General features: G+C 39.9%; 1 protein-coding gene across 1 annotated transcript; it reads left to right on the top strand.

Annotated features, from left to right (window-relative positions):
- Positions 1–15,993: 15,993 nt before the first annotated feature.
- On the top strand, positions 15,994–20,056 carry LOC148421259 (uncharacterized). The gene is made up of 2 exons (XM_088418563.1): positions 15,994–19,568; positions 20,042–20,056. The coding sequence occupies exon 1, from the start codon at positions 16,003–16,005 to the stop codon at positions 19,021–19,023; it is 3,021 nt and encodes a 1,006-aa protein (XP_088274689.1). The 5' UTR covers positions 15,994–16,002; the 3' UTR covers positions 19,024–19,568; positions 20,042–20,056.
- The last annotated feature ends 2,352 nt before the right edge of the window (positions 20,057–22,408 follow it).

Below are 22,408 nucleotides of genomic sequence, written 5' to 3' on the forward strand. Positions count from 1 at the left end.
CAAATACTTGAATTATTTGTAAGCTCTATCCACGTTGACTTCACGTACCGTTTACATAAGAATACAAAAAAAAACTGCGGAGCAAGTATGCTTTTTTTTAACAATAGTACTCAGCAACTTGAAGTACTGCTTTGAATTCTTTGAGAAGGTCATCATGAGCTACCGAATGGGCTAGTGTTTGGAACGAATCCATGTTCTCAGGAACAAACTGGTACTGCATGTAGAATATAATTAACTCCCCTCTTTACCTGCTACTGTTGTTGTTTTACCACTTTGCAATTTGCATTTATTAGTGGAATTTGCACGGCTCTGTTCAAAGAGACAAAACTGCCAATATACAGTACGTTGCTCTTATCTCTGGTTTGAAACTGCTCTGGAACCGGGAGATTTATTTACCATTTGTTTTGATTTTATAATTGCTCTCATTCATGTTTGCTCTGTGTAATTTTATGGTCCTACTGTATACACAAACAAAACAATAGCAGCTTTGAATAACATACCAAGTTGGTCAACTTGGTCTTCCTTTTTTTTGTAAACTCGACTTGGAGAGGAGACTAGTTGGTGATGAACAAATCAAATACGGCCGCGCTGACCGACTGGAGCAAGTTTATTGGTGGGCCACCACTGATAAGGCGCTTCTATGGATCTAGACCAGCTGGGCCTTATTGTGAGAATGAGCTTACCCGAAGTCGTCATGTCATGTTACCAATGATTATTATTTATCTAAGCACTCGACATCTTTAGAAGCTTGTTGAGACTGAAAGGGGGCGCCTACCAGCTGCGGCCCTTGTCTAGGGTTCTTATTTGACGTTGTGAATTGGTGATGTTCTTTGTGATTTTTTTTTTTTTTTCCACCTGTGAAGCCCATTGAAGCCCTGTCGTAATCAACTTATTTTATCCAAAGACATATACAGTATTTATACATCTTTACTCTGTACCCTTTACTCATTTACATTTTTTTTCAAATATTAGTTTAAAGGAAGGTCTCAAAATAGTTTTTCGTAAAAATAAATAAATTAATTGGAATTGAACATATAAGACTCTTGAAAGACATGAAAAAGTACATTTTGGGATTGAATGAGTTAAAGACTGTACAAATACATTTGCCTTGACTTTTCTGTGGCCTAGTGCTTCTTTGTCAATTTTTTACTTTTGACACGAGGAGGCACTAATGAATCATCCAACTGAGGAGCCTAAGACTTCACCGTGCATTCACTGCCACATATACGAGCCTGAATGTGAAAGTTTATTTTAGTCATTGCAACACAACATTCCCAAGTTTTCACCACATGTTTTCTTTGTCTTACCTAAGCCTACAATCACTGAAATCAAAAGTGAATGCATGAGAATATTAAAAAAAAACATCGACACACCTATGTCTGAAAAACCCTGATGTTTGCGTAATTGTGTAGGTGTGTGTGTGTGTGTCTTGTACATTTGTGAACGAATCATTGCCTCCATGTGTCATCGTGTGTTTATTTGAGTCATAAGATGTGTGGATGCATGCACTTCACTGGGATGTGACTTAGAACCATACAGTAGCACACAATCAACCAGAATAATCATACACAACACATGTACACACACAGACAAAAAAAGAAAAACCTCTGAAAATTTTACAATATTACAACAGGACACTAACTGAGTCTACCAAGATATCAAAGCTACAAAAAGTACTAATAAGTCCTAACATAGAAGTGGCCGAAGCACGTTTTTGGCTAATCAACTTGAGCAGTTTGAGTTTGCGCTCGTTTGATTGGCAAACCTGGATGCATCCCTGAAATCAACAGGCGGTGGATTCCGGAGTCAAACTAGCAATAGCGCTTCACGAATGAGGAATCCTTTGACAAAAATGATGGCTCTTAAAACTGGGATTTCCTATCAGTATGCCGTGGCTTACGGTGCACATTCACATGCCATGAAAGGTCAGGTTTGTCATGCAAAATAAGATATAGTCAATTATTTGGATGAAAAAATATCTATTTTATATATTTTTTTAAATGTAAATCGATCTATGCCAACCAAGTATAGTAACAGGTAGAAAAATTTGTTTTTTTTCTTATTAAATGTCACGAGGTACATAATCTAAACTCTAAAAACACATGAGTTAAAAATATCCCAATAAGGGTTCAATTTGACCAAATGTGTGTGCTATCTATACAAAAAACACAATTTTTGAGATTGTCTTTTACCCAGTTTCCGTGTTGTGTTTGTGCGAAACAACCCAAAATGATCCATAATAACTGTTTTTAGAGTTTGTGTATCCATTTCTTGTGAATTGTTTTGCCAAGTAGCGTGTCATATTTTTTCTTTTCATTCTCAACAATCTGCCTTGTCTCAATAAATGCTTGGTAATACTGACTTAGGTAATGCAAAAACTCTTTTTAATTATAACGAACGCAAAACTGTGAGGAATGCCCACATCTTAAAGGGTAACTGCTTAACATTAGCTAACAAACCGTTTTAAATTCTCATATTAGCCATTGGCAAGTTCACCAAATATTCTCCCAAAAGTTGCAAAAATATAAAGACGAACAAGAAAGCGTATTATCTCACCCCGTAGCATCGCCCGACCATTTGCACATTGCGTTGGAAAAATGAGAAGTTATACCTCAACAGAAAATCAGTGATGCTAATCATTAAGGACCGTCTGTAACATTGTGACAAAGTCATTTTCTTGTTCTTCTGTCCAGGCTTTCCCTCATTTACCGTTGACATACATTCGCCACTTCCTGTTCTTGTCCTATATGTTGATTTGCGAATTATTAGCCAATCAGAGTGCTCAAATGTCACAATGGTCCAATGCCTATTCGACAATTTAGTACATCCGATACACCTTCCAAGTATGTTTTTGGAGTGTGGGAAGAAGCTGGAACTGGGGTGAATGAAACAACATGGGCTCGGGGAGAACATACAAACTCCACACAGGAAGGCTGGAGCGAGGTGGATTTGAACTTGTGTCTCTGAATTGTGAGGTGGATGCGCACACTACTGCTCCACATCCTCCCTCCATCGATACAATAAATTTTAATGTGTGTAAATATCTAAACAAGCTGGACAATTAAAGAAATATTAAACGTAACAAAAAAATTATTTGCCCTTCTGTCTTGCAAAGCAGACTGGAGAAGACCATGACAATCCTTTGCACTTCCATAGATTGAAGCAGAAATTATTGTCGATAGATGATTGTCAATCGAAATCATTGAAAAAAAAAACAATTATAGACCTGAGTAGAATCAAATCAAAGTTTTCAGATCAGCCATAGGTGACTGTAACCATAATTTTAGTCACTAAAAATGTTCACTTATGTTTTTGTAAGTTGGGTAACTCAAGTGAATGCATATTGTAGTATGTATAGTACTTACTATAAAACTGGTGCAGAATACAATGGTGAAATAATCGATAAAGGCTTGCAAGCAGAAAGACATTTGGAAACATCACAAAAAAAAGGAGACTTCAAATGTCCCCTCTTAGTAGAGGACAGCTTATCAGCAAAAAAACAGAAGCGGCAGGAGGAGAAAAGAAAATAAAAGATGACTAACACTCACAAATGGAGAAACTGAGAGGTGACCAGGCTATGAACATTTGCGTGATACAATTCAATGTAGTGTAAGATTTTCCAATTGTCTATGTATTTATTTATTTAGTTTACTTTGTTTCATTTAATATGCCTACCACCATAAAGTTTTCTTAAATGTATTTGATACCAAATTTTATGTTTCTGGATACTGTAAATACTTTTGATTTGCCAATACCTGCATAAACCGTGTTAAAATTTCACATACACCATAAAATGCCTTCACATACCCTCATTTGAGAAACGCTGTGTTTAACGATTCTAGTTGACCATTCAGCAATTACGAAATTAAAAAAACAAAACAAAAACAGATTATGTGGTCGACCGATTAATTAAAAAAAATCGATACTTTAACTAAAGAAATTGTTTGCTAGGAGAGGAATCGTTTGCTTCATTCATTTTTTCATTTGCTTCAGTAGGGCAGCTCCTTTCTTTCTAATGTATTGGAACAGTTTGTGTTATTTTTGCTCTAGTTTTTGCGCTCACTGTAATCCAGCGAAGTTGGAAGAGTTTACCTTGAATTTAAAAAAAATCCTTCCGGGATTGGATGTGTTTTTCCAGACATGAAAAAAACTTTAGTTAGTTAGTTAGTTCGTTCGTTAGTTAGTTAGTTCAAGATTAAAGAGTTTTATCAGTCATATCTATCGTATTATTATACCACACAATGAAATTCTTATTTTGTTCATTTCCCTGAATGTAGCAGACTACATTCCATGTTCGAGCAATAAATAAATAGCCATAAGAAAAGCAATAAAACCACAACAGAAACAAGAGTGCTAATAATATAGTGTAAATACTTTGTAGTGCAAAATTAGTAAGCTAGTAATAGCTTTTAATATATTCTTTAAAGCTTCTCTTTTTCGAACACTAAATTGTGTCAAATTGAAGGAAAAGAGAAATACATGTTTATTTACACTAAAGAAATAATCTCTTTGTGCAAAATATCCATTCAAGTAGGTAGGACATGACAATAAAGGCAGTCGAACATCATGAGCTGTCAAACTGGATGGCTCAGGTCACAGGTGGTCCATGAGAAAAGGTGCAAGAGGTACGCCTATTCCTGTTCTCTCACATTTATTTGTTCATGCAGTCGTGCAGGCGAGGCTTTCATTAAAATTTGTTTAACGTCACACACGGCCTTTTCTCTGTGTAAAAAAAAACAAACAAAAACAAAACAGAAAAAATAGCGGTGACAATGCACCTTTGGACACAAACCAAAAATAAGAGGTGCAGGTGCAAAATGTTTTTTGGCTTTAAGCATGCAAGTTTGAATGCCATCCACACCCATCTAGCAAAGTTCCTGCCCACACTTTCACATAGTTTCTTTTTTTCTGGCCACGTCACTGAAACTTGTATTATTTTAGATGAAGACAATGTTTGATGTCCCGTCACTTAAACACTTCAAAGAATGACATGGGGAGGTATCACTAATGACCGTCTTAATTTTAGAGTCAATTTATGTTTTAAAAGGGGCTTGAAAAAAAGAAAACTGTCTTCTAAACAGTTCTTTTTAGTTTCTCGTAATTGAATGAATAGTTTCTCCAACGTTATGGAAATTCGCTGGTAGATATGTCCTCCAAGGCTACCTCTACTCTTATAAAGAGAAAGACACGGTCAGTGAAATAATCAGGTGGGCCTAATGTATGGACGTAATCTTTTTATTGTCTCATTTTTTATTTAAATTCCTGCCTGTTTACTTTCACCTTATGGTAGAAAAATATGGTACTTGATGATTACATACTGTAATAGCACAAATACAACATTTGGTTTGTTTCCCAAATGATGCTGTAATGTACCTCATAATCTACTGCACCTCATTAGAAAGTGGTTTGGTTTGTTTCCCAAATTATGCTGTAATGCACCTCATAATCTACTGCACCTCATTAGAAAGTGGTTCTCAACCGTTTTTCTGTGATGTAGCCCCTGTGAAATATATTTTAATCCAAGTACCCAGTGCAAAGCATTTATGGGTTGAAAATGACTTAAAACAAGCCATCACTATTTTGGTTTATTAAACTTTAGAACCCATCATACTTCATTCATAAAGAATCAACTTGATTAATAAATGTTTCTCCAAAAGAAATAAACAGGATAAAGTGTCAGACCTGTAAATATAAATCAATATTTGTCCACAGAAAAATATTAAACATTTGGGATGATAGTAGGGATCTGTTCACAAAAATAAATTATCAAGCGGTGATGCCTTGTCACGTGACCTTCTGGGTGGAATCATTCTAGTATGGGGGAGAATCTGGATTTGAAAAATAATGATTTTGAATAACCTTCTGGTCATAAAATTCATTTTAGGAATTTATACTTTTCTGAAACATTTAATTAACTCAATCATTATTTTTAAAGGATTTTTGCATATGTTGGTTTGTTTTGTTTAAAATCTGAAGCACCTCGTGGGGTACCCGTACCCCCAATGTCATAAGAGAATCAACATTTCAAAAATCGACCTGATTATTGAGACTTCAACTTCTAATCTAGTGCACATTACAGTTCAATGTATATACGCCTCCTAAAAAAAAAAAAAAACTGTGTGCGCTAATATGCAAACATGACGCGCTCTGCAGACGTTACGCTCGACAGAAGTGAGAGGCGGGTGGTGACGAGGACGGCGGGAGCGGGGATGAATGGCTCCTTAAGACTCAAAACTCCCATCATTCACCATGAAGAGCCATTCAAACGGTTTACTTTTCTCATGAACATCACATCATTACTTTGTCATCCCCGGATTTGATACAACTTGACCTTTGTCACATCTATTGGTTTGAATGTCAAATTCATTATGATAATTGCTATATTGTGGCAAAAGTCCTAGCTGCCAAAATAATTCTGAGCCTAAAAATAGAATGCGTATGCATGCGCAATTATGGATAAATGTTGCAATTCTTGGCTTATCGGCTTTTGGTCACGGTAGTGAGTGGTTTCCACTCAGAAGAGCGCATTCTACTGCGGTGGTTTCAGTGAGGAAGATCAGTTGACCCTTGGGATTCAATCTGCCCTTGATAACCATCCATGCCTAATGCACAAACACCAACTGTATCAACACCAGGAAGCCTGGTTCACTGTCTGAGAACATAAGAGCTATTGATAGCATGTGTGACGCGTAATTTTGGACCGTGCTGTGCCTGCATTCCTTTTTGATAATTAGCCCTTTGAAAATTAGTGCTTAGTAGTGGTATGTACTCAAACAATAGCCTGATCGTTTAAGGGCAATTTTAGTGCAATGTGTTGAGCACCAAACTGCAAAAAAAAAAAAAAAAAAACCAATGTTGTCTGGATGTTTGTGTCAAGGCCAAAAGCTAAATATTTAAAATATTTAAATTATATATATATATATATATATATATATATATATATATATATATATATATAAAATAAACAACCGCAAATGTACAATTTAGATTTAGATCAAAAAGTTTTTATAGCTTTAAAATGGCATGAATCACATTTACACAGGTAACACTTTTAGTATAAACACTATGTCTAGAAACTCCAGTCTAACCAAGAAAGATTTTTACCACTCCAATCAGTAATAATGATAATAATAATAATAATAATGTTTAACTGAATTGTTTATTGAAGTCTTGCCTTTGGACCTGTAATTACTTGGCGATTTTTATTTTAGACTTCCATTATTGTGAGTTTTCCTCAACAAGGGTTTGACAGTTTTATTATGGAAGAGAGGATGATTATTATGCTCATGAAATTTGACTCCCCTCCTGGCCATAATGACTGGACAAGTAATTCAAACAGCATGCATATATACTTAAGTTGCACTTTGGCCAGGATGTTTCATTTTTCACTGGCAAGTTCAATTGATGTTTTCCAATCTGGAATATTATATTATCTTGCATGTTTATGTTTATCCATTTGTTTTGAAGAAATAATTTAAAAACTGGCTACTTCCAAAAAGCCTCATAGAAATGAGCAACGTGTCCATGCCATCTCATTTACAGTAAATAAAGTCCCAAATATAGTCCCAATTATTTTTAAAACTGTCACAGGATGAAGTTCACAAGAAAGAGTATGAATGTACCAATGAACTTTGTTATGCAATTGCTCTCGGTTTTAGGGGACAACTGAACTTAAGAAACCATGCCAGGAAAAATTATAATGCCTGCCTTTTGTGACATTGTCATATGAAAAACATTACCAGCCTTTTTTTCCATCTATTGTGAGCACACTCGGTCTACTTTTCAACTCTAACTTAACTACCATGACATCTTTGCAACCTCATCATTTACAGATGCCAAAATTGCTTAACAGTGGTAACAACATTGAAAAAGAGTGTGGGAAGTAGATGCGGCTTCAATGAAGGCAGGCACTGCATTTTCTCAAATAAATTGCAGAGGCTACTATAGTTATGTAACGCACACTGCTGACCAATGTGCTCGCTTCTTTGATGTGTTGGATGTGACTGCCAAGGACTACTTGCATTGGCATCAATTTTGTATATATGTATGTGTATGTATGTATATACTGTATATATATATATATATATATATATATATATATATATATATATATATATATATATATATATATATATATATATATATATATATATATATAAATGTAGGTAGGTAGGTAGGTAGGTAGATAGATAGATAGATAGATAGATAGATAGATAGATAGATAGATAGATAGATAGATAGATAGATAGATAGATAGATAGATAGATAGATAGATAGATAGATAGATAATTGGCTAGAAAAACCAGGCATTCAGCCAGTACTTGTAGTTTAAGTCTGGCATTTACTCATAGTCAAGAATGAATCAAGAACTCACCAACTGAAAGTAAATGTTCTTCTGGCTGTCTGCCAAACATACCTTTGCGTCATATCCTTGAAGTCATGAAAGAGATGTTTCTATCAACACCCTTCTATAGACCACAAAAAAGACATTACTGGATGAAAATACTAACGATAATAACTCTTCAATCACCAAATTGTTTCATTGGCTCTTTAAGGACACTAAAAAAGGTTATCATATGACCATGGTCTGCATGCAAGGTTTGCATAACCTCCAACCCAGAGCATATCAGTGACCCTTTTGGACGAAAAGAACAAAAGATGGGTCCTATCCACCAATTTCCTATGAAGAGATACAGGAAACACAGTCTTCACATCCTGCAACAACAGTCCCAGCAATGTGACAAACGTACAACTGTGTTTCACTGTCTGCCTCCATCCAGACACATCCTCAGTGGAAACTCCGTGTTGATGTTTGTGTCAGATATTTTTCATAGACTCATTATGGACAAAAAGTGTTGCTGTAACCACATGCAAAATTGTCAATATTAGATGCACAAGTGGAATGTGGAATTTTCTCAAATCCAGGGCCAGCATTATCTGTATGATATGGCACAAACCTATTGCACAAACCTATGATGTTTATGTTGACTGTCAAGTGTACAATTTGCATTTATGTTCCACTTTGCTGTAACGTCATAATTTTTATTCAATAATCAAATATCTAAATTCTTATCAAATTAACGCATGTATTGAGCGAGTCCACTCTGAAAAAAAAAAAATCCTGAAATAAACCTTTAAAGTGATCACGATAAGTCCACAATGGGAGAATGTAAACCTTTAATGAAACCGTTTATCTGTATGTGTCTGCTTTTTCTGAGTGGTGTTGAAAGTTGAAAGTAATTAAAAGAAATGAACTCGAATACAATTTGTGACCTCCTGTCCTCGCAAGTAATTTTGCCATCACATGCACAGGACGTAATGCAACATTGCCTCTTGAGTAACAACCACTTCACAACACTATGGGTGATTATCTATCTTAACTAAAGTATCATTATTCTGATCAGTTCTCTCCATTATAATTCTGCTTTTATTTTTAGATTGTAGAAGTAACCCTGAGAAAAAACATGCAAGGAAGGCTGAAGGCTGAAATGTGAGGCAAATTTGCTTACTATATAGCATGAGGCCACTTTGCAGCCTTGCATGACAAAATCAAAGAAAATTATACAGGTTGTATAAACGCGCTGCAAATGATGTTGGATCTTAATCTGTAATGCGAAGTCTTACATACCAGGACCAGAAAGTTTTTTTTTTCTTTGTAAAAGGAACTAATTAATGAAACAATCTGGGCTAAAACACCAAAAAAATTTAAAAAATCCAAATTAGATATTACATTTAAACAAACAATTCAAGATGGTCTGTTAATGACGTATGCAAATTACGTATGCTTGTGAAACATTTGGTGGTGTGGATTTATCAGAACTCACTGAATTACATTTTGTGAATGTTATGTCGCTGTCTGTATGGCCAGTTGTAATATTTGACTTCAGTATTAGTAAGGTGAAGTCTGCCTTTGCACTAGACTACAAAAACAGATTTTTTTTTTTTTTTTTGCATTTTATCATTGATTATGAAAATTTATCACGAGCACATCTTTTCAAATGAAAAGTTTGCTCAAATGATTGCTCCAGCAATGCTCCGTTGCGTAATAATCTCCCTGAATTCCAATTAGTACCGCATTTCACATGGTTGACAATGGAACAGGTTAATTGACGATTAATTGACAATTAAAACAACATACACACTTCCCCCTGACATTCTTTCGTTTTCATTTTGGGTGCAGCTGACATTTGCAGTAAGTTAATGAGTGTTGCCTTACGATTTCTGCTGCTAATAGCAGCAGTCGAACTGACGCCATGTCAGGTTGCCACGCCCACATTTGAGTTTCATTTCAGTGAAATGACCTATTCGTCAAAACCCCATTTGTGCTGTGTCTGTTTTCTTTGTGCTTATTTTTGCTTGAAAACACAACTCTATTTTGGGAAAAGTATCAAGTTGCCTGTCTTATTTTAGCATTACGTTGCAAAAAGACTATATTACAGAAAGCAAACCAAAGCTGTGGCGCTGGACTTTGCAAAACTAATGTTTTCATTGTTGTTGCAGTGTTCTTATTTTCCAATGCACTTTTGCAATGCAAGTTTGGTTTTCATTTGGTTTTATTTCTTTAATATGCGAATTAATTTTCGTAATATGAAGAATATGAAGAAAAAAACTGCAGAACTGACCTTTTCTTGAGTTTTCAGTGTGTTTGATAAATTATAAAAATATATTCGTCCTTGGTTTTTGTCTTTTTTGTTTTGTTTTCAAATGTTCTCAAATGATGTCACAGATCTGTTTCATTTACAGTTGAAGAGCACTGTTACCAGTATTCTGTGCTGGCATATGTGTCAAAGTGCTACATCTATATTTGTTCCACATGTGTCATCTGAAAGAGTTTTCTCAACTGCTGGGGACAAATTAACAAAGTCAAGATCATACATGAAAGAAAATAATGTTTTGTTTTGTTTTTTTAAAGAATGTTAAATATGTGCTTATAGATGTAAATGTGTGGCTTCTGAAAAAGAATAAATAGAAATTGTCTATTCCAATAACGTCATTGTTAATCTACGCCATAGATTTTTTTTCTTACAAACATTGCCTAATATATTGCAATACGCCATTGCTGTATCACAGTATATCAATAAATAAATAAAACAATATAAACTTTTAAGACACAATAACCAGCACTAATTTCTAGCGTAGTAACACACAGCTCTGCTCATCCTAAAACAAAGCAAAACAATGCTGTGGTCTAACCATCTAGGACTCAATGGTTTTGTAATGAGCGCAGCCACATGGTTTTGATAAGGCCGCAAAGAAGCACCGAGTGAGGTAAAGATGAAGTCATCTCTGTCCTTTGGACAAGTTCACATGGACAAGTTTTAAACTACTGGGAAGGCTCTCCAACCCACAGATATGAATGCTTAGTTTAAGCATTAAATTATTCACTGAACAATATCAGATTTATGTTACTTTCTGTTGATAAGAAGACAAGAAAACTGCTGCATGGGAGCGTTCCAATTTGTTTGTGATTTGTAAGATAATTCCACACAGCTTTGTACAATTGATTTTCACCATGAATTTTATGGGTTTATGCCAAGTGAGGTGACCTGACACAAATCTTTTCTTTGAACTTTTGTTTTGTTTTGTTTTTTTACGAGGTGAAGAGAGATGAGGGACGGCTCGGTATGTCTTCATCAGATAACAATAAGATAAAATCTACATAATAATCTCTGCTGTTTTGTAAGCAAGGCAGGAGGCTAGATTATAAAAGTATTAAATTTATAAGAACAAAGTGAAAGAATCCTTGGCACATTCAAATAGACAGACCTTTTGCAGTGTTATGTGTGGAATCTAAAAATTCTACTTTTGCTTTCACATTTACCTTTTACAGAGTAGAAGTGTTTCCGTTGGGTGCACCTGAGGATCAGTAAACTAACCTGAAACTCAAACACATGCAAAAGCCGTACAAAGCCGCTGTTTGTCTTTTGTACCGTTCTAGCAAAAAAATTAAATGGAGTTTGCAAATTGGACACTGAGGGACCAACTAGCTTCGTGTTAGGACAATACTAGTACAACACAACAGAGAGATTTACAAAATGTATGGCAAGGAATCCTTTGGATTAAAATATATTATTTTAGACTAAACAGTATTTTTTTTTCCTCCGGGTTGCAACATGCTAGCGTTGGCAATATTTATGTATTTGATGGAAATAACTGAATGTGGCTTGTATAATGAAGATAAAGCACTATAAAAGACCATTCCAGTAGATTTTAGAGGAAAATAGAATTTTCAATTGCTGGTCTATGATCAGTTTATTTTTACTCATATATTTTTTTTAATCACAGAGTGTGAATACTGTAATTGCCTAAATGTAAGACACACTTTTTTTTTTCCAAAAATGAAAGCCAAACGTATGGGTGTGTCCTATAACCATTACGTAATTTTTTATTATTTTTTTTTTTTATATGCAACACTATTCGAGGAATATTGATCTGCCAGCCACATACGTTGAGTGTTGATGCTTAGATGAATAAAACGAAGAGAATCATGTCAAGGTTATGATGTCTCCACACACTAACTGAACCAGATACAGACGAGTCCTCCAGTCAGAGCACTTGGAAAGGTACTCCATTTTAATCGTTTATTAAAATGTCTTTTGGCATTTACACAAAATCATAAACTTGGTGAAACACGAATCCTGCTCAACTTTGGGCATTAATGGTAAAAATGAACTCGAACCGTGTTGCGAGGAAAAAGGAAAAACAACTGCTTCGAGTTCGTTGACTGCTCACAATGTGGGAAATCTGAAACGCGCTCAATGCGCAGCTAAATATATAACTTACAGAAATGAACACAAGAAAATAATAATGATGAAGTGTTTACAAAAGATGAGATGTATTCTGCTTTGCTATAGTTTTTACATCATTGCCAAAGTGTTGGTGCGTCTTATACACTGTAACATAGAAAATATCAGAATTCGATCCCCCAAATTAAAGGTGCGTCTTATACACAGGTGTGTCCTAAATATGGGGAATTACAGTAAATTTGGTCGTCAATGGAGCTTTGGCTGAAATTAGCCCCCACCCCACCCCAGTGTTGGATGATAGTCAAAAAATATAGTATTTAACCCTTTCATGCATGACCCATGATATCCTGAGTTAAAAAAATGTTGCTATGTGTTTTTATGTGTTTTTAGACATAAAAATAAGAACTGATTTGGTTCTGTTTTGATACACCAAATTTTCAAGGAGTTATGAAAATGTCCACATAGGTGGACAGCATGCATTTGTGGAGTTTAACTAAAATTTAAAAAAACTAAACAAAAAAAACAAAGATCAAGTGACATTGTTAAGAAGTTTCTGATTATACTTAACGATTTCGTGTTTATATTGTTCTGTTGTTACTATTTATGTCTGGACATGTTTCTCCTGTGGTCATGTGATCTTCGTAGCAACCGCCTAGCAACCAATCACAAGTTGTGTTTCATTCCTCCACTACCAATCAGGACTCTGTTTACATTATCATAGGTTGTTTTGCTCTTTCAACGGTCAGTCGGCAGGTATCGTTGTAACGGACAGTCATTTTTCTGCTTCCAATTATTCGGTGGATTATCACATTCCTTTCATCATTATTCCGTGCGTCCATGAGAATGTAAGTACAGTTTGAATATGTTGTCCGTTCGTGGTTTGGATACATGTTTACGTTTGCACTGCTTCACTTGTCCATTAACGTCTAAGTTGTTATTGCATTTAAGTTTGGTATAATTGCTAAAGGCAAATATACCGTACTTTTCATACTTCACTTTTAGTATTCATGTCAAAGTTACATCCACAAATGTGCGTATTTGTCGAATGTTTGCCGTGTGTGCCGACGTGATTCTTACTAGTAAGGGAGTGACGTCACCGCCCACCTATTCGTCTCCATTAACCCTTTCCTACCTAACGCACATTTGGAACGATTGGGTTTAATTCATTCTTCCTATCATTGTACGGTATGTTTGCCTGTATTGTTTATGTTATTCTATGCTAATATAGAGTAATGTGAGAATATGATGTAACATATTGTACAATTTTAGTTATGTTAGTTATCATTGTTTAGTGAATGTTCTCTGCTCTCCTTTGCAGAGACCACACACAAACAATCAATCAATCACATTACAACAATCACACATAGAAAACACCTACACACCCTCACACACACCAACCCAGATAAATAAATAGAACATTATATACAAATAAAGAGTGGCATGAGAGTGTGCATCATCTTTATGTTCTGGCCGGACAACCTGATAAGATTGAGGATCCTCTGAATCAATCAAATACAGTCCTTTCAAGGAGGTCACAAGTTTGGGCGCTATTCCGACACCTCCATTACATGGTCCTTCGAGCCGGATCCTTAGTTTTATCAGTTCAACAATGGCTGCTGCTCGTCCTCGCCGTGAAGTACAACGGCCTCGCCACTTTGATGACTTTCTGGTGACTCTCCCGCCACGTCATCTTCCTTCTCACACTCCTCATGACCACTCCACCGTGGGAGCAGCTCATCAACCACCTGCTCCAATTAGCGATCCACCTTCAGTTACACCTGCTCCTCAGAACTTCAGCTCCGAAGCCGTGATGTCAGCTCTACAGGAGATGAGGGAAGAGAACAACCAGCTCCGACGTGACATGCAGAATCTCTTCCACTCTCTCTCACTGAGGTCCACGACTCCGTCACAACGAACTACCTCAATGCATTCAGCTCAGGTTGAGGACCGTGCTGCCTCATTTGTATTCCCTTGTCCTCCGGCGAGAACATCCACTCCCAACCATAAACCTCACGCACCAGTGGATGAACTCCCACCATGGCCTGAAGTATGGCCAATGCCTCCGCCAATGGAACTACCTCCTCCTCCTCCACCGGAGGAACTCCTGCCGCCACCTCCGGTGCCAAACCTGCATTCTTATGGGACGGGACTGCAATCCACTCCATATTATGTTGAGCCATACACTGCTACTCAACAGCTGTCCTCTGTAGAGTCCACCTATAGAGGACCCAAACCGCAAATACCTTGCTTCACTGATGATGATCTGCGCCAGTTTGCCCGTCTAAAGATTGCACTGGACAATATCCTTCCCAGCGATGCTACAGAGCGATTCAAGTACCAAATACTGGTTGATCACCTCAAACATGAAGACGCTCTTCTCATTGCTGATTCTTACTGCAATTGTTCAACTCCCTTTTCGAAAACGATGGCCGCACTTACTGAAATGTATGGGCAGCCACATAAGCTAGCGCTGCAGCGGATCAATGACGTCCTGGCAGAGCCTCTAATTCGTAGCGGAGACAGCCGAGGATTTCGTCTTTTTGGTCTCAAAGTCAGATCACTGGTCGGCATGCTCCAGCAACTAGGCAGGGAGGGCAGGACTGAGTTGGAATGCGGTTCTCACACTTCACGTCTTCTTACTAAGCTGCCTCATGAGCTCAGAGCGCAGTTCAGGCGGTTCATTGATCCCATCCGCACCCCGATTCCAACGCTGGTGCACTTCTCGGATTGGCTTGAATACGAAGTCCGTGTTCAGGATGAAGACTTCACTTCTCCACATTCTAGGCCCTCAAGAGACGAGCGTCGGAAGGTTCCTAAAGCCAAGCCGCAGAACCTCAGTGGGCGTACTACCATGGTTCTCCTCGGCTCAGATCCAGCTCCTAAGCCACTTGAGTCCTTTTCACAAGTCCGTTCAACGAGGAACAACAAACAAGAGAAACCAAAGAAATATTGCCCTTTCTGTGATAATGAGCAGCATTACTTCAATCAGTGCACAGAATTCAAAGAGTTCACAACAGATCAGAAAGCATCCTGGATCAGAACTGGTAAGCGCTGCTGGAGGTGTGGCAGAAACCATTTAGCTGCTCAATGCTACCTCAAAGCTAAATGTCAACAGTGCAATCAGATACACCTTGACGTACTCCATGACGTCAACGTTGCCACCACCACCAAGTCCAAGCCACCAGAACCAGATTCTGTCCAACCAGCTACCTACTATCTCGACCCAGACCTCCGAAGTAGCTGTGTTCTACTGAAAATGGTCAAAGTTCTTCTCCACAAGGGTCAGCACAAACTCGAGACGTATGCCATTCTAGATGATGGCTCTGAGCGCACAATCCTTCTTCACAGTGCTGCTCAGGCGCTAAACCTTCAGGGACCAACTGAGGACTTGGCTCTTAGAACAATCCGCAGAGACTTAAAGACTGTACCAGGGAGGTCAGTGTCATTCTCCATATCGTCAACCGCTTATCCTCAGAAACGGTTTCACATTCACAATGCATTCTCTGCGACAGAGCTAGGCCTCTCCAAACATTCTCATCCTGTCGAGGCATTGCAGAAGACCTATCGCCATCTTAGAGGCCTCCCCCTCCATTCAGTCAGTCAAGCTCAGCCACTTCTCCTTATTGGCTCTGACTATCCTCATCTCATCACCCCAGTGGAGCCTGTACATTTGGGCCCACCAGGGGGCCCCGTGGCATTAAAGACACGCCTAGGATGGACGCTACAGGGTCCTGCCAAAGTCTTGATGCATCAGCCATCAACACCTCAGTGTCTTCTCATCAACACTTCGACCTCTTCTGCTGACATTCTCAGTCATGTGTCCCGATTGTGGCAGGTGGACATTCTTCCATATAGGAGCGAGAAGCTTGTCACCAGGTCCAAGCAGGACAATGCAGCAATCAAACTTCTGGAGGAGAAGACAGTCAGAGTTGAAATCGAGAACGTCCAAAGATATGCCACCCCTCTGCTGTGGAAGGACGGTCTTCCTCCACTCAATTGCCCCAAGGAAGCTGTCATGAGCCTCCTGCGCGGAACTGAGAGCCGCCTTTCCAGAGATGCAGCGAAGGCCACTTCTTACTGCCAAGAGATCAAGAAGCTTGAGGACTCAGGCTATATCCGAAAGCTCGGATCTTCTGAAGAGAAAAGTACCAATTCTTGGTACATCCCACATCACATGGTCCATCACAACGGCAAAGACCGTATTGTTTTCAACTGCTCTTTCACGTTTCAGAATAATAGTCTGAATGAGCATTTGCTTCCTGGACCAACTCTGAGTTCCAGTCTCCTTGGTGTCCTGCTCCGTTTTCGGCAATATCCCATTGCAGTGAGCAGCGACATTAAGGGCATGTTTCATCAGGTCCGCCTCCTTCTTGAAGACCAGCCTTATCTCCGCTTTCTTTGGAGGGACCTGAACCGCAATGCAAAGCCTGACATTTATCAGTGGCAAGTTCTTCCTTTTGGGACTACATGCAGTCCTTGCTGCGCAACTTTTGCCCTGCAAAGGCATGTTACTGATCACAGTAGTCCAGAAGAAGACACTCGGCAGTCAGTTGAGAACTGCTTTTATGTCGACAATCTCCTTCAAAGCTTCCAATCCATATCAGAAGCAAAACAGCTGGTCACCAAGCTCCAGAGCTTGCTCCAGTTGGGAGGCTTCGAATTGCGTCAGTGGGCCACCAACGTGTCTGAAGTCATCAGTCACATGCCACCCGAGATCACGTCAGAAAGCCAAGAACTATGGCTTTCGATAGATGGTGCTGATCCCCCAGAACGCACTCTAGGGCTGCACTGGCACTGCAAATCTGACACCCTCACCTATCGTGTCCGCCACACTGAGCAACCAGAGCCTACAATGCGCAACATCTACCGAGTCCTAGCTCGACAGTATGACCCCCTGGGGTTACTCATTCCATACACCACACGAGCTAAGATCTTGGTGCAAAGGCTCTGGGTGAAGAAAAGGGACTGGGACGATCCTCATCTGCCGGAGGATCTCCTCCAGCTGTGGCATGATTGGGTGAGTGAACTTCCATCACTTCCTCATATTACTTTCAAGCGCTGTTATGTTCACTCAGGTACCGATCTCTTAGCGGCATCTCAGAGCATTCACGTTTTCTCGGATGCTTCAGAGCAGGCCTATGGGTCGGTAGCCTACCTGCGCACTGTCAGCAACAATAGTGAAATTCAGGTGGCCTTCTTAGCGGCCCGTTCTCGTGTTGCTCCAGCTCGCCAACTTTCCATCCCACGACTAGAACTATGCGCTGCCCACATTGGAGCTCAGCTTGGCAGAGTCTTGAAACGCGAGCTCACTATTTCCATTGACAAGATCACCTACTGGACCGACTCTACCACTGTGTTGTCTTGGCTACAATCTCCTTCATGCCGCTACAAGGTGTTTGTCGGTACCAGAGTCGCAGACATTCAGGAGTTAACTGAGAGCAATTCATGGCGCTATGTCCCCTCTAGCGAGAATCCTGCTGACGATATCACTCGTGGAATGACCCTGTCACAGATTCGAACCAACAAACGCTGGAGCTCCGGACCCGCCTTTCTCCTCAATGCTGAATCTACTTGGCCTTCCAGCCCAGATACCGTTGATCTTGAAGATAAAGTTGAGCTGCACAAATCCAAATTCTGTGGCCTCATCAACACTACCCCTACTCCACTTGTGCCTGATGTCAGTCGGTTCACTTGTTTCAGAGATCTTTTGGAAGCTACAGTTAGAGCAAGTTACGGGGCGGCCACAGACCCACAACCATCCGCTGAATCTTTCCGACAAGCTGAACTCTCCCTCCTCCGACAAGTTCAAATGGACTGTTTTCCAGAGGAATTTGCTCTCCTTTCCTCTCAAAAGATCATCCAGTCCAGCCAACAGATTCACTTCCACTTCAACCTGCCAAGTGCCCCTCATTTCGGAGGCTCCTGGGAGCGGGAAATTCGCTCCATCAAATCTGCATTACGTGCCATTCTAGGATCTCGAACCGTCACTGAGGAGGTCCTAAGAACCACCCTTATCGAAGTGGAAAGCATCGTAAATTCCAAACCCCTGGGATACACCTCCTCCGATGTAGCAGACCCAGATCCAATCACTCCCAACATGCTGCTGATGGGGCGGCTGGATCCGTGCACTCCACAAGTAGTGTACTCTGAGACCGAGCTTCTCAGTCGTCGCAGATGGCGACACTTGTCAGGTCCTTGCGGACCAGTTTTGGACCCATTTCATCAGGAACTACTTACCATCTCTCCAGAGCCGCTCCAAGTGGCAACAGGACCGTGAGGACATCTGTGTTGATGCCATTGTGCTGGTGATTGACCAGCAGCTTCCACGTGCCTTGTGGCCAGTTGGTAAGGTCACAGCTGTTTTTCCTGGTGCAGACGGTAAGATCCGCACTGCTGAAATACAGGTCAAGGACAGATCCTACACCAGACCTGTTTCGAAACTCATTCTCCTCCCTGCACTTCCCCAAGACATTCCAGACTGATGTTCTTTAACTTTGCTGTGCAAAGTTGGGGCGGCTGTTAAGAAGTTTCTGATTATACTTAACGATTTCGTGTTTATATTGTTCTGTTGTTACTATTTATGTCTGGACATGTTTCTCCTGTGGTCATGTGATCTTCGTAGCAACCGCCTAGCAACCAATCACAAGTTGTGTTTCATTCCTCCACTACCAATCAGGACTCTGTTTACATTATCATAGGTTGTTTTGCTCTTTCAACGGTCAGTCGGCAGGTATCGTTGTAACGGACAGTCATTTTTCTGCTTCCAATTATTCGGTGGATTATCACATTCCTTTCATCATTATTCCGTGCGTCCATGAGAATGTAAGTACAGTTTGAATATGTTGTCCGTTCGTGGTTTGGATACATGTTTACGTTTGCACTGCTTCACTTGTCCATTAACGTCTAAGTTGTTATTGCATTTAAGTTTGGTATAATTGCTAAAGGCAAATATACCGTACTTTTCATACTTCACTTTTAGTATTCATGTCAAAGTTACATCCACAAATGTGCGTATTTGTCGAATGTTTGCCGTGTGTGCCGACGTGATTCTTACTAGTAAGGGAGTGACGTCACCGCCCACCTATTCGTCTCCATTAACCCTTTCCTACCTAACGCACATTTGGAACGATTGGGTTTAATTCATTCTTCCTATCATTGTACGGTATGTTTGCCTGTATTGTTTATGTTATTCTATGCTAATATAGAGTAATGTGAGAATATGATGTAACATATTGTACAATTTTAGTTATGTTAGTTATCATTGTTTAGTGAATGTTCTCTGCTCTCCTTTGCAGAGACCACACACAAACAATCAATCAATCACATTACAACAATCACACATAGAAAACACCTACACACCCTCACACACACCAACCCAGATAAATAAATAGAACATTATATACAAATAAAGAGTGGCATGAGAGTGTGCATCATCTTTATGTTCTGGCCGGACAACCTGATAAGATTGAGGATCCTCTGAATCAATCAAATACAGTCCTTTCAAGGAGGTCACAAGTTTGGGCGCTATTCCGACACCTCCATTACAGACATAACTTTCAATGTTTATTGAATTATGCAAAAACTATAACAACTTTTCAAAAATAATTTGCTCCCTTCAATACACCATTCTGGGGTTTTCGTTTTCACAGAAAAATGAACTACAGTAACTTTGCAACCTTCAGTACTTCAATTTACAAAACTAAACAAACTGCAGTGCTTCAACTGACAACTTCACAAGGTTAGGGCTAGGCCACAGGTGAGGTGCTACAACCCTGCAACAACGCTGCGTGCTTATATACTTCCAGTACTAGATCAGTCCACCATCTTCTATGAAAATTTGTCATGAACCCAGGGCACACAGCCACACTGCAACACAAGCAGCTGTACTATGTTTTTAGTGTGCATGCAGGGTCTTGGTATCTTTGGGCATTGTTTATGTTGTTCAGCTGGGACCAGTGGTTTCCAGGACCAAGCCTGACCTTCCGGGTTACCTTGGATGCAGGTTTGCGCTTCAGCTGGGGAAGTGTCACTCGGTCTCCCCCTTTTGCAGACAGTGCCTGAATTTATCAATAAACGGGCCACAGATGCCTTGAAAGGCAGAAGACCATCCTCCTCCAATCTAGAGAATCTGAGGAGATGCTAGGCATTCACAATGGTTACATCAAGGAAGTGGAAGAACATTCTGATGTGCCAGTGTTTGTTCTTGCGTCTATGTGCATATATTGCCAACATTTGGCCCATCAGGTCAACCCCTCCCACATAATCGTGACATCTTCACCATTGGTGACAACAGAGATAGCTCCTCTTCTTTCCTCTTCTTTCTTCTTTGAGTTCTGTTACACTCCTGAGTTTCGTTTGTGCCCCTGAAGCCTGTTGACCCGGCATGTGCCAGTGCCATAGATACCTTGTTCCTTCAAGTAATCACTTTATTGGGGTTTGTATTGCTTGATACACAATTTGCCTTTGAAGACAAAGATGTGGCAAGACGAAGAAACCTCACGTTGCTGTGCTAGTGTACATCTTTACTTTTCGCATGCCGTCACAAAACTGTACAACATTGTCCAAACCATAAAAACCAAAGCCACCTGGTTCAAAGCATCAAAGGTTCATTCCAACATGTCTACTGGGTGAGAGAAATGGTCCTTGTGCCTGCCACTGCTCCCCCCGGAACACCCAGAAAGGCCGAACAAAAACCCCACAGGGTATTCGCCTGTCTGAAACCCTGAGTACACAGTCCGGTCCTGGGCGGTGTATGTGACACCAGGGGTCCAGGTGTGACAGGAGTAAGGGTAAGACTCTCAGCATGAAAAACACGAGTTGGCGTTGCCAAATGGATGTTCTGACCTGAATGCTGGCAGGCATGATGGGTTTCTGAGGGACCAGCCTGTGCCTGGGCAAGAACCTGCTGCGGCACCACCACCAGCTGACCCGCTCCGATGTATACCAGGACCATACCTACAGGCATGGTGAATCCGAGGGGCAGCTGGATGAAGCTGGCTTGAGGCCTACTGCTGATGCCGGACAGACATCAGTGTTGGATGAGGCCGCCCGGCTGGACGATCCCGGTAAACGTCCTGGGACTCTGGAACTGGATTGCACCAGCCGTTCTCACCAGTACCTGTACCAGCCTGTTGCTGGCTTGCTTGAGCCCGAGGGCACTGAGGGACTGGGCGACAGGACCCTTAGCAGGGTGCTGGCCGGAACCAGGTCAGAAGCAGACTGACCTGGTCCCAGCCTGTGTCATTACCTGATGTATGTGGCTGGTCGAGGGACGCACTAGCCTGTGTCATGTGAATTGTGCCTGTTACTCATAATGAATAATGCACAAAACATGTATATTGCTATATACAAAGCATTTTATAATCTAATAGCATAAAATGTTGATTTATACAAAAGAAAACTACTACAGATAAAGCATTGTCAAGAGTGATATACTGTTCAGCAATTGCATGTAATTGCATGCAGTCCACTTCGGTGGACATCTGAAAAATTGCATTTTCCTCCCAATCTAAAATCAATACTTGGAAATTTTCACAACTATGGTGATTATTAGGTGTTACTTGAAGTAAAAATATTTTTTTTACCTGCAGGAGTCTCCTATTATAGAAGGATTGAGCAGAAATCCCTGAGGTGCCAGGCATGTTTTCATTCCTGACAGCCAT

The sequence above is a fragment of the Hippichthys cyanospilos genome, chromosome 7, assembly GCF_059441005.1.
Source record: "Hippichthys cyanospilos isolate Australia breed blue-spotted pipefish chromosome 7, RoL_Hcya_1.0, whole genome shotgun sequence".
Taxonomy (NCBI): Eukaryota; Metazoa; Chordata; class Actinopteri; order Syngnathiformes; family Syngnathidae; genus Hippichthys; species Hippichthys cyanospilos.